General features: G+C 37.5%; 1 protein-coding gene across 2 annotated transcripts in view; it reads right to left on the reverse strand.

Annotated features, from left to right (window-relative positions):
- Window positions 1–3,103: 3,103 nt before the first annotated feature.
- Window positions 3,104–12,609, reverse strand: part of TSNAX (translin associated factor X) — a 38,217-nt gene continuing 28,711 nt past the window's right edge. The window contains exons 5-7 of one of the 2 annotated variants that reach the window (XR_001441692.3): window positions 8,252–8,379; window positions 5,944–6,108; window positions 3,104–5,091 (exon numbers count right to left, since the gene is read on the reverse strand). Coding sequence is in view for 1 of the 2 variants with exons in the window: in NM_001261354.1 (NP_001248283.1) it covers window positions 4,714–5,091; window positions 8,252–8,379 (506 nt within the window). In the remaining variant the exon portion in view is untranslated. 2 annotated transcript variants of the gene reach the window in all.

Below are 12,609 nucleotides of genomic sequence, written 5' to 3' on the forward strand. Positions count from 1 at the left end.
CAAGTGAGGTCAGGAGCTCGAGACTAGCTTGACCAATATGGTGAAAGCCCGTCTCTACTAAAAATACAAAAATTAGCAAGGTATAGTAGTGTGTGCCTGTAGTCCCAGCTACTCGGGAGGCTGAGACAGAAGAATTGCTTTAACGCCGGAGGCGGAGGTTGCAGTGAGCCAAGATCGCACCACTGCACTTTTTACTTCCGTATGGTTGGTAGTAACATTCCCTCGTTCACTCCTGATTTTAGTAATTTGAGTCTTTTTTTCTTGATCAGTTTAGCCAAAGGTTAATTTTGTTGATCTTTATGAAGAACCAACTTTTGGTTTTGTTGCTATTCTCAATTATTTATTATTATTTTTGGATGGAGTCTCGCTCTGTCACCCAGGTTGGAGTGCAGTGGCTCACTGCAACCTCTGCCTCCTGGGTTCAAGAAATTATCCTGCCTCAGCCTCCCAAGTAGCTAGGAATACAGGCACATGCCACCACATCCAGCTAACTTTTGTATTTTATAGTAGAGACAGGGTTTCGCTACGTTGGCCAGACTGGTCTCAAACTCCTGACCTCAGATGATCCACCTGCCTCAGCCCCCTAAAGTGCTGGGATTACAGGCGTGAGCCGCCAGGCCCAGCCCTCAATTGTTTTTCTCTTCTGTATTTCATATTTCTGCTAAAATCTTTATTACCTTTCTTCTGCTTGTTTTGTGGTTTAGTTTGCTCTTTTCTGATTTCTGAAGGTTGAAGTTTAGGTTATTAATTTGAAACCTTCTTTAAATGCAGGCATTTAAAGCTATAAAGTTCCATCTGAGCACAGCTCCACTGCATCCCATATGCTATTGTGTATCAACTTTTTCTTTCCATTCACCTCAAAGTATTTTCTAATTTCCCTGTGACTTCATCTTTGACCCACTGGTTACTTGGGAGTACATTGCTTAAGTTCCACCTATTAGCAAATTATACCACTTTCCTTCTATTGATTTATAGTTTCATTCCATTGTGGTATAAGAACACGTTTTGTATGATTTTAGTATTTTTAAATTGATTGAGACGTGTTTTGTGGTCTGAAATTTTGCAAAGAATGTTTCATGTGCACTTGAAAAAATATGTATTCTGCTGTTCGGTGGAGCGTTCTGTATGTATGTCTGTTCAATCCAACTGGTCTACGGAGTGGTTCAAGTTCCTTACTGATCTTCTGTCATGGTGTCCTAGCCATTGGAAGTGGGGTACTGAAGTCTAGAATGATTACTGTTGAATTTTCTATTTCTCTCCACTTAAATTTTGCTTTATGTATTCTGGGGCTCTGTTAGAAATGTGTGTACATGTATACACACACATATATAATTGTTATGTATTCTTGATGGGTTGAGTCTTTTATTATATGTTGTTTCTAGCAAAAAAATAATTTTCTTAAAGTCTATTTTGTTGGATATTTTTCATATAGCCACGCTAGCTCTCTTGGTTATTGTTTGCATGGAATATCTTTTTCCATCCTTTTACTTTCAATCTACTTGTGTGTCTGAATCTAAAGTAAGTCTTATGCAGACAATAAAGGGATGGGATTAAATTTTAAAATCTGTTCTGCCAATCTAATTTAAATATCATCTTTCTTTGAGGTACCTTCAAAAAGCCCCAGGGCTCTCATTGTGTACTTTAAAAATCACTGACGGAGGCTGCGCACGGTGGCTCACACCTGTAATCCCAGCACTCTGGGAGGCTGAAGTGGGAGGATCACTTGAGGTCAGGGGTTTGAGAACAACCTGGCCAACATGATGAAAACCCCATCTTACTAAAAATAGAAAATTAGCCAGGCATGGTGGCACGTGCTTGTAATCCCAGCTACTCAGGAGGCTGAGGAAGGAAAATCGCTTGAACCCAGGAAGTAAGTGGAGGTTGCAGTGAGCCGAGATCACGCCACTGCACTCCAGCCTGGGCAATAGAGAGCGATTCAGTCTAAAAAAAAAAAAATTTCACTGATGTAATACGTGCCAGAAATTATTTAAGAAAGAAATATCCCAATATTCTTTCAGAATTTTGTCAGCAACTTACCATATGACCTAGAACCAGTTTCTTTTTCTATTATAGGTGAAAAATGTTACCACACGATGCCATCATAGAAAGCATTTTAAAAGTGAGACACTCACAGTTGGCGTAACACCCACAGTATTAAGTGTGATGCGAACTGTGGAGATATATCAGTAGCAACGGCACCAACTCACCTGCAGTGAGCTGACTGCCTACCCAAAGTCCCCTTCTCCTCTAATAGCAAAGCCCTGAATCAGTTTATCACGTCTGCCTTTCTCCCCTAGGAAAAATCCACTGGTGTATTATTATTATAGACTCCTTTTCCAAGGACTGGTTTAGAGCAATGTAAATGTTATCCAATCCGGTCAATGAAATGTGAAGAGATGTCTTCCCTGAGAGCTTATGGAAAAGATTTTCTCTCTCTTAAATGCACAAGAAGTCTCTACCCTCTCATGTTAAACAGTGTCAAGTCTTCATGATGCCTGGAAATACAGCAACTACCCTGCAATCAATAATGGAGTTCATTTGAGGAGAGCATAACGACAGAGGGCAGGAAGAAAGAATTCTGGGTCCCTGATGAAGTCACTGAGCAACTGAGTCAACCAGGTTAGAAACCATCCCTACCTCTAGCCTTTAAAGAAAGAATCCCCAATATTTAGCTATTCTACATTAGGTTTCTGTTTTAACCAAAAATTCTACAACAGTTTTATTAAGTATTTCTCAATATCATCAGACAATAAGCTTAATTGCTATATTGTAATATTTTATTCAAAAGACTTCCATTTTAACCATCTGTAAAACATTTAGCCATCCATTATTATTGGACTTTTAACATTATAAATTTCACTTCAAGTGGCAGAAGGAACAAAAAATATGTGATGGGACTTTCGGCAGTATATCTTAGAATAGATATTCTAATAAATATTTGTATTAAAGATGAAAACCATTACCGCACACAGTGCCATCATAGTAAGCATTTTAAAGTGAGACACTTGGAGTATGTTTAGATCGTCTCCCATCCTGTAGTGAGCTGACTACAGGTGAGTTGGGAAACCAAAAAAGCCACCATCACTAACACAAACAAACAGAATTTACTAGGCATGTCCATGTTTTATTTTCTTTAGGTGTTTTTCTGGAAAATTACATTTTCAAGGAATCAGCCCTTACAAACAGAGCTAATTTTTCAAAAAATAAAACCCAGTATCTAGATTCTCAAAACTTACAAAACCAACTGAAAATGTCTGGTTGTCATGCTCAAGTCAATTTCACATCACAAGTAATCATCTATAACTAATTTCAGTAGGCAAATTCCAATTCTAAATATTACTAATGATTACCATTGTTATTCTCAACTGTGTTGACAATTGTCTTATTGCTGAATTGTTCATAATACATTTTCTTTGGCAACTTTATTAACACCACGGGACAACTAAAGGTCTGGATTAACTTAGTATTTCAAAACTTCATTATAATTATTTAAATGTAAATGCTAGACTTAAATTATTTAAATTTAAATGCTAGATTTAAATTATTTAATTTTAATAAAATTTAAATTTAAATGCTAGAATAGGAAAGCCTCCAAACATGCCTAATATAACAAAAACAAAAATTGCTAAATAATCACTACTAAAAGCATTTCCATTGTATGTACAAGCATATAATTCAACTTAACTTTACCAACAAAAATATTATAATTCAGCTCCAATTCTCTATCAGACCTTCTGTGATAAAAAACAAAAAAATAAATGGAGAAAGTAACATCTGGGCACCTGTCAAATTTTTATGGAAGGTTGTTTTGTATAAATTTTAAATGGCCTAAAATCAGACAGAATGTGAATTTTTCACTATAATACTTTATAAACTTCTACTTTTTTTTTTTTTTTTTGGATGGAGTCTTGCTCTGTTGCCCAGGTTGGAGTGCAGTGGCACAATTTCGGCTCACTGCAACCTCTGCCTACTGGGTTCAAGCGATTCTCCTGCCTCAGCCTGCCAAGTAGCTGGGATTACAGGCACATGCCACCACACCCAGCTAATTTTTGTATTTTTAGTAGAGACGGGGTTTCACCATGTTGGTCAGGCTGGTCGCGAAATCCTGACCTCGTGATCTGCCTGCCTTGGCCTCCCAAAGTGCTGGGATTATAGGCGTGAGCCACCACGCCCAGCCTAAACTTGTATTTAAATTATATATTGATAGCTTATTCATTTTTAATTCTTGTTCCATGGAATAAACCTATTTTTGAGGCTTGGCACAATATTAACAAGAAATTTAAATAGGAAGCTCAAGTCCAGAAGTTTAACTAAAAAATCTTTTCTATATATAATAAAATCACCAACTTAAATTACAAATTGCTTCCACTAAAAATTATCACTCCAAACTTCAGAAAAAGTAAATTAAGATAGGTTATGGCAAAAAGTGCACTGTGAAACAGGTTCACATTACAAAGATAAATGATAAAGGTTAACCAGCAAAAATTCAAAAAGGCATATATGCAAACATCTGTATGCAAACTTTCATGAATAAGATATAAGAAATGATTCATTTCGCTAATTTTATGTACAGCTTGTATACAATTTAAAACAAGTACAACTGAATATGTTTCTATGTAAAAGCCACAATAAAGTTAAATGAAATACTAAATAAGTCTTACAAATTGGTCTCTTAGGAGTTCTCAAAAGAATTAGTAACTGAGTAATGTTATTCTAAGAAATACCCTCTTCTTGATCTATCATTTCTGTTTTAACTGAAAACACATCTGCCAACATATGTTTTGGAATTTCTGACCCTCTGACTTTCAAGGCATAACAAGCATTCTCCACTTTGGCCAAACTTTGTTTCAAGGTATACAGCTTCTTAGAGACCTCGTAAGGTCCAGTGTTGCCAATGAATGAAAACCCATCATAAACCTGACGTAAAAACTGGCTCACTTCAAAGGGGGTGTCAATGTCCCCATTCCCCACACTGTTAATACACATCCGCATCAATTCTCCAGTTAAGTCAGCCACTCCCAGAAGGTAATCGACAGGTGTGACTCTCAGTCTCCAAGTACCAAACTGCTCATCCTGTGTATCAGAAGAAGGCTGGTTTAAAAAAAAAAACAAAAGACTGTGAAAAAGAGTGAATATAGCATGTATCACATTTATTATAGAAGTACAAAATCAATAGCAAATCAGTCATACTAATTTTTTCTAAATAAAATAAATCTATTTTGCTTAATAACCATTTGGGATGTTACAGGAGGAATCTGTGCCCTGGGTAGTGAATTGAACCATATGCCTTCAAGATGCTTTTGAAATGTATCATTATGAAACCAACTATTTCCAACTCCACTTGACGTACAAAATAAAAATATTCTTAAACAAGGCTTAATAACTTTATTGCAGGACAATTACTTACTTAAATGGAAAATCATACGGCCCTCCAAGTTTGTGATCCATTAATGTTTTTCTAAGTTGCTCAGTCTTTTTCTGGCCTCTTGTCTTTCCCTACTCAGCACTGACCATCACAATTTATTATTCTCTCACTGCATCCTCAATTCCCTTAGACTGCTGTATTTTCTACTGCACCTACCCAGCAAAAACAGAATCCTCAATCAACACTAAAATCTACTCATTAGTCCTTTATTCAGGTGGCTGAGTACCACTCACCAAGTTAAAAAATGGTAATCACAACTGCAGAGTTTTTACCACTACAAATTACTCTCCAATCCTTTTACTTATCATTAGATGGTTCTCTCTCCAGCCTCTTCAAACACGATTTCAAACCTTTCACCCTCAGTGCTCTACTCAAATCCCAAACCTCTTCACTTTCAGTAGACAAGCTTGCGCAACTTCACTGACCTGGTCTCATTTGCCAGCTTACCTAGCACAATTTCTCGCAACTGCCTTCATCCCTACCAAAAAAAAAATATTTATATCCACAGCCATCTTTACCTTCTATCCTCCAGTCTCAGATGATGAGTTGTCCCTCCTCTTGTTTGAGGTTAACTCTTCCAAATGACCTTGACCCATCTCCTCCCACCTCTTCCAGGACCTTGCTTCATAAGGTGTATGCCCTTGGGCAAGTTATTTCATCTCTCTAAACCTCAGTTTCCTCATCTGTAAAATGGGATAACAGTACCTACCTCAGAGGTTTATTTTAAGGATTAAATGAGATAACATTTACCAAGTTCTTGGCATAATGCCCAACACAAAGTAAATATTCAACAAATGCTAGCTGCTATCATGATTACTATCATCATGAAATCTCTCTCCACATCAATTTCCCTCTATTGAATTCTTTCTGGCAGAGACAATGCCTAAATTGCTATTAAAAGACTGTATGTATAAAAGGGTAGTTGAAGTTTCAGTTACATCAAAGGACATTTTAGGTAGTGGGAACTACAAAGGTGTGCAGGTAAGAATTGTGCATTTGAGGAACTAATAATTCTTTTGATTCAAGTTTAAAGGAAGTTACATAAATGTAAGCTGAGAAGAGGGAGATAGCTTTCTTAAGATCACTCTTTGCTATGTATCTAATATATGACTCCTAACACTGAACTCTGCAGAGACCATCTGGTGCAACGTCCTCATCGTTTAGCGTAAGAAATCAGGCCAGAGAAACATCACAGGTAATATGATGTTGAGCTATGGGAATATGATGTTGAGCTATGGGAATATGATAGCTAGTTAGTGGCACTATTGTTTCTAATCTATTTTTCTGCACATTTGAAATTTTTTCACAAAAAGTTTTTTAAATAAAGATTACATAGTTTTGACAATATTCTCAACAGGCAAGTAAGAGCAAAATACCTTTCCCAATCAAATTCCCAGAATTTTCAGCACCACGCATCTTTAGCACTAAAACTTATTTATGAACATAGTCTTAATTTGAAACGTGTGTATGAACATTATAGCCCCATAATCTTAAAATAATCTAGTACCTAAGTCCTGAAAACAGTACTCTGACTCTCAATTTTCTGGCCTTTTCCCCAATATTTTCATTTTGAAACAGAGAGAACTTGAAAGTGTGGAAACTTCCCTAATATTATGTGAGAAGCAGGGTCAAATAGGCCTGCTTTACTTCTTTGTGCAATTCAGTCTACACTATACGAATAAAAAATATGAAGAAATGTTACTTCTCAAAATAAACTTCCTCCTTAATACACTTTATATAATTTAAAAAGTTAATACATGGCTTCCTTAAAGTAAGTTATACCTGTCATGCCAAATTAGTCTCATTTGTTTTAATATTTTAGCTGATATTCAAGAAAATATTATTTCTACAGTGTCTTCCATCTCCTGCCTACCTATCCTGAATATATGGTGTTTTTAAAAGTGATTTTAAAAAGATAAAAAATATGAAAATTTAAAAATTTTATTTAATTTGATCTTTAAGTGTACTGGTATCTCTGAAAGTATCAAATAGTCAATACAGCTTACCTTATTGCCTGAATGTTATATCTTGAAACCCAGAAGGAAAAAAATAGTATTTGTTTAAAAGTCAAACTGCAAAGTTTTTTTTCTTAACTCAGAAAAGCTACATAAATTTCAGATACAAGCATTATTGAGTAAATGATTAACAGCTCTCACTATATAAAAACTACTTTATAACAGCAAACTACTGAGCACTCCCGTGTCAGGTGCTATATACAATGTATATTACGTGTCAGGTGCTGCTGTATATTGCCTAATTAATAACCTTTAGGTCAAATCCTTTAAAACAACCCTTTGAGGTAGGTACCTGATGCAAGGGATCCCTGTAGCACACTGTGAGAAGTGCTGGGAGAGCAGACAAGGGCACAGGCTTGGATTCCAAACCTAACTTCAAATCTTAGTTCTGCTACACTTTTTAGTTGTGTGGCTTCTGGTAAGTTACCTAACCTCTCTAAAAGCCTGTTTCTTTCTGTGTAAAATGAGAGTAATAATGCTTACCACATACGGTTAATACAAAGATTAAATAAGATAGTGCTTACAAAGGGCAGGTGAAAAATAGAGAGTAAAACCAAAAGAGGACTTACAGTAAGCACTCCATAACGCTTTAGGTAAAGAGCATTACTTTCCCAATATGCCCAGAGTTGTTCTTGTTCTATCCACTAACTGAAATATTTAAAAAGACCATTTCCTAGTTGAGACTCTACAAAACCACACTTTAGAAAGAACATTCCCATCTCAGTCTCAGCATAAGCCAATAAATCTACTAGAATCATCATACTGTTACATAAATTATATCATAAATGTGAAATAAACTTTAAATTCTCACAGTTTTATTTTCTTTCCCATTGTCGTCGGTCGTAAATATCAATTGTTTATTAATTTCATCCATACTAATTAATGATCGTGTTTTGATGAAGTGTTGAAAAGAGACAGCTTCCACATATTCCTGTAGTCCTGAAAACACGACAAAGAAAATTAACTCAGAATAAGCACTTAATTATAAGAATGTCATAATAAAAAACTTCAAATTGATCATCATCTAGCTCAAAAAAAAAAGCTTAATGGATGCCTACTATAATGCCACTACTAGACTAGATACTTGGAATAGAAAGAATGGCATGGAGGCCGGGTGCGGGGCAGGTCAGGAGTTCGAGACCAACCTGACCAACATAGCAAAACCCCATCTCTACTAAAAATACAAAAATTAGCTAGGTGTGGTGGCGGGCACCTGTAATCTCAGTACTAGGGAGGCTGAGGCAGGAGAATCACTTGAACCTGGGAGACGAAGGCTGCAGGCTGCAGTGAGCTGAGATCATGCCATTGCACTCCAGTCTGGGCAATGCGAGCAAAACTTCATCTCAAAAAAAAAAAGAATGGCACAGATGGTGGGAACTGCCACTGAACAAAGCAAACATTCCTGTGACAGCTCATATATAAATGTATTCAGTTTCTTCTTTCTACATCATAAGTCATTAGTCTTAAAATTCTACTTTATCCTACAGAGAGAAATATCAAAGATTTTTAGGGTTTTTTTTTTTTTTTGGAGACAGAATTTTGCTCTTGTTGCCCAGGCTGGCACGATCTTGGCTGACTGCAACCTCCGCCTCCTGGGTTCAAGCAATTCTCCTGCTTCAGCCTCCAGAGAGTAGCTGGGATTACAGGTGCCCACCCCTACGCTTGGCTAATTTTTGTATTTTTCGTAGAAACGAGGTTTCACGATGTGGGCCAGGCTGGTCTTGAACTCCTGACCTCAGGTGATTCGCCCACCTCAGGCCTCCCAAAGTGCTGGGATTACAGGCGTGAGCTACTGTGCCCAGCCAGAAAAAAAAAATTTTAAGAGTTTAAGTAATAAGGATTTAAGAAAAGCCTATTCTTGCTGGGCGCGGTTGGCTCACGACTATAATTCCAGAACTTTGGGAGGCTGAGGTGGGTGGATCACCTGAGGTCAGGAGTTCGAGACCATCCTGGCCAACATGGCGAAACCTCGTCTACTAAAAACACACAAAAAATTAGCTGGATGTGGTGGCAGGAGTCTGTAATCCCAGCTACAGCTACTTGGGAGGCTGAGGCAGGAGAATCGCTTGAACCTGGGAGCCGGAGCTTGCAGTGAGCCAAGATCGCGCCACTGCACTCCAGCCTGGGGTACAAGAGCGAGACTTTGTCTCAAAAAAAAAAAAAAAGAAAAGAAAAGCCTATTCCATAAATTTTGATAGACTTTAATAAAAATTATACAAATTGATTTTTGTTGTATTTTGCTGGTTAATGAAGCAATGATTCAAACAAATGAGACACAAAATTAAGAATCATTTGGGCCAGGCATGATAGCTCATGCCTGTAATCCCAGCACTTTGGGAGACTGAGGCGTATGGATCATGAGGTCAGGACATCGAGACCATCCTGGCTAACATGGTGAAACCCCGTCTCTACTAAAAATACAAAAAAATTAGCTGGGCATGGTGGCAGGCACCTGTAAGTCCCAGCTATTCGGGAGGCTGAGGCAGGAGAATGGCGTGAACCCGGGAGGCGGAGCTTACAGTGAGCCAAGATAGCGCCACTGCCCTCCAGACTGGGCGGCAGAGCAAGACTCCGTCTCAAAAATAAATAAATAAATAAATAAATAATTTTTAAAAAACAGAATCATTTGGATCTTTCTTAAAGTTTTAATAGGCAAAATCACTTTAAGTAATGTAGGTAAAAATGTGAAAATACTGTTTATCTCTTAATAGTTCAAAATGGATCTAAGACTAGGTAACTCCTTTCTGCTTTGGTAGTTTAAACAAAAAAGAGTTATGTAATACAGTTTTGTACAAGATAGAAACAACTCTTGAAAAGTAAATTTTGGTAAAGATCAAAATGTAAGTATAGTTTTAAAATTTTTTATATAAATGTAAAGGCCACACGTGCAATTTTGTTACATGTCTACAGTACTATACTTTTCCAAGTGTTTTAAGACAACTACATTCTATAGCCACAATTTTCAATATTATTTTATTATGTCTTAATCTAAAAGGTGATACATGGAAAAAGCATTTCTTAATTATAATTATTGTTAGCTTAAGAAACTTTGTCTTTTTAAGGGTTTGTTGTAAAAACAGCAAGAGAATACATTTCTGATTATGCAAAGAAAACTCAGAACTTAACAGGATCATAATACTTAAGTTCTCCAACATTTTTTATGACAGAGTCCTGCTACTTACAAATCTCCCCCACCTGACACTACACTTCGGGTCTGCCGGCAACAGTGTTGGGGAGGCTAATAGCTATGGTATCATCACATCAAACACCAGGCAAAGGTCAAGGATACCAGGGAAAATGGGTGACCCTGGTTTTGGTAGCACTAAGAGTAAACTTAACTAAATGAAAATATCCCGACTCATTCTGAGCTGCAAATGATGCCCAAATATAGGTCAGAAGGGATAATTTGTTTAACAAACTATAATGTTCTGAGCAATTAAACATTAACAAGATTAAGTTTAACAAAAGAGAGGATGTCATTTATATTTATAATTTAAAATATTTTTATTAAATGTTTAATTTTTTGAAGTATTAGTTTTATGAATAGGTGACACCATCCAGTTCCCCCCTCAAAGAAAATCGCTGTTATTTCCTTCTAAAGATACTTCACGCACACAAAAGCAAACAGCAAAACGTAAAGATTAATAATCACATCTCTATGCTCTAATGTGGCTAGCCTCTTACGAGCTAAACAAGAAGACATGCACAAAGATTTACATACAAGGATGTTCGTCATTGTAACAAAAAAATTTTTTAAAGTTAGAAGACCAGTAATAGGTGTATCACTTGTCAATTTTTGTCTCTTACTTCCATTATTTCAGAAAAAAGAGGTAGATGCTTAAAGCATGTCTCCTATGCCAGCTGGCAATATATTAAGCGTTGCTGGTACAGGGTGCTAGGTGCTCAAAGAACTGTAAAGGAAAGAGCTCTCTGCCTGGTTCTGCTGTGCCCCTCTTCACAGCCCTCTGAGTGTGGGGCAGCCAGCATTTCACGGTGGCCAGCAGCAGGTAGTACCTGCCTGGGGACAGCTTCTTTTGTACTCCAGAGAATGCCTTTCCAGTAAACTGCCTCCTTGGGCAGGGAATTCCTTTCCATGGCACTTCCCATGGACAGCTTCCCAGAGGTTCATCAGCACAACAGCTCAGCAAACGTCTCTGCCATCTGATGGGCCATGCCCACACTCTCCAGCATGGTCTGGACCTCATCCTGTGAAGGGTGAGGGTGGGGTTCTGCCAAATTTACTTCCTTGGGTGCTCTGCCTCTGCCCTAGGGGTAGAGGCTGCTCACTCTATCTGAGATTCCAGTACTCTTTAGAGTTCTCTTTTATAATCCCCTATACAGTTAATAAGTCTGTATGTTGTATTTAACTTTCCCTGTTCATATTACTGTCTAATTTCTGTTTCCTGTGTAGACCCTGATGAATACAATAGGGAATTAGGAAAATAAATAATGGTATTACTTCTTCAGCCCTATTACCTATAGAAGGTGTTCCATTTTCTGTAGCCAGTCACTGTATTAGGTTCAGGATCAAGATTCAGTACCAGCTGGGAGCCTCAGATGAATTTTCCCTTTAACGTACTAGGTGTTCCCACTTTATGTTCTATACTGAATGCTCATAGAAATACTGAAACATACTCAGATCTGTCCTATCCATAGACCCTATCTTTCCTCTCAACTATTGCTCCATCTCTCTCCTCCTCCTCAGAGCTAAGTTTCTTGAAGTAGCTGGCTACATCATTTCCTCAATAGCTTCATCTCACACTTCTCAACCTACTTCAGTCTAGCTTGGGTACACCTCTAAACCAAAATAGTTCTTGCTAAGATGACCATAATAAATAAGACTAATGGATATTTTTTCCATCTTAATCTCAGGAGCATTCAGCATTTTGGGCCACTTCCCCTCTTTAAACAAGTTTTCCTTTGATTCCTTTGACAGCATCATCTCCTGATTTCCCACTTTTCTATCTCTCTAGCCACGTCTTCTTAAGTCTCTGCCTCTAGTAGTCCTAGGCTCCCTCCAGTTCATCTATACTTGGTTTCAAGTAACCTTGCTGTCCTTAAACTTCACATCTCTGGCCTACAGGCACACATATCCAAATGAATATCTGACACCCTTATCAAAGATACCTCAAAATCAACACTTCCAACAATGAACTATCTTCCTTCCAA

Source organism: Macaca mulatta, chromosome 1, assembly GCF_049350105.2.
Source record: "Macaca mulatta isolate MMU2019108-1 chromosome 1, T2T-MMU8v2.0, whole genome shotgun sequence".
In the NCBI taxonomy this organism is placed as follows: Eukaryota; Metazoa; Chordata; class Mammalia; order Primates; family Cercopithecidae; genus Macaca; species Macaca mulatta.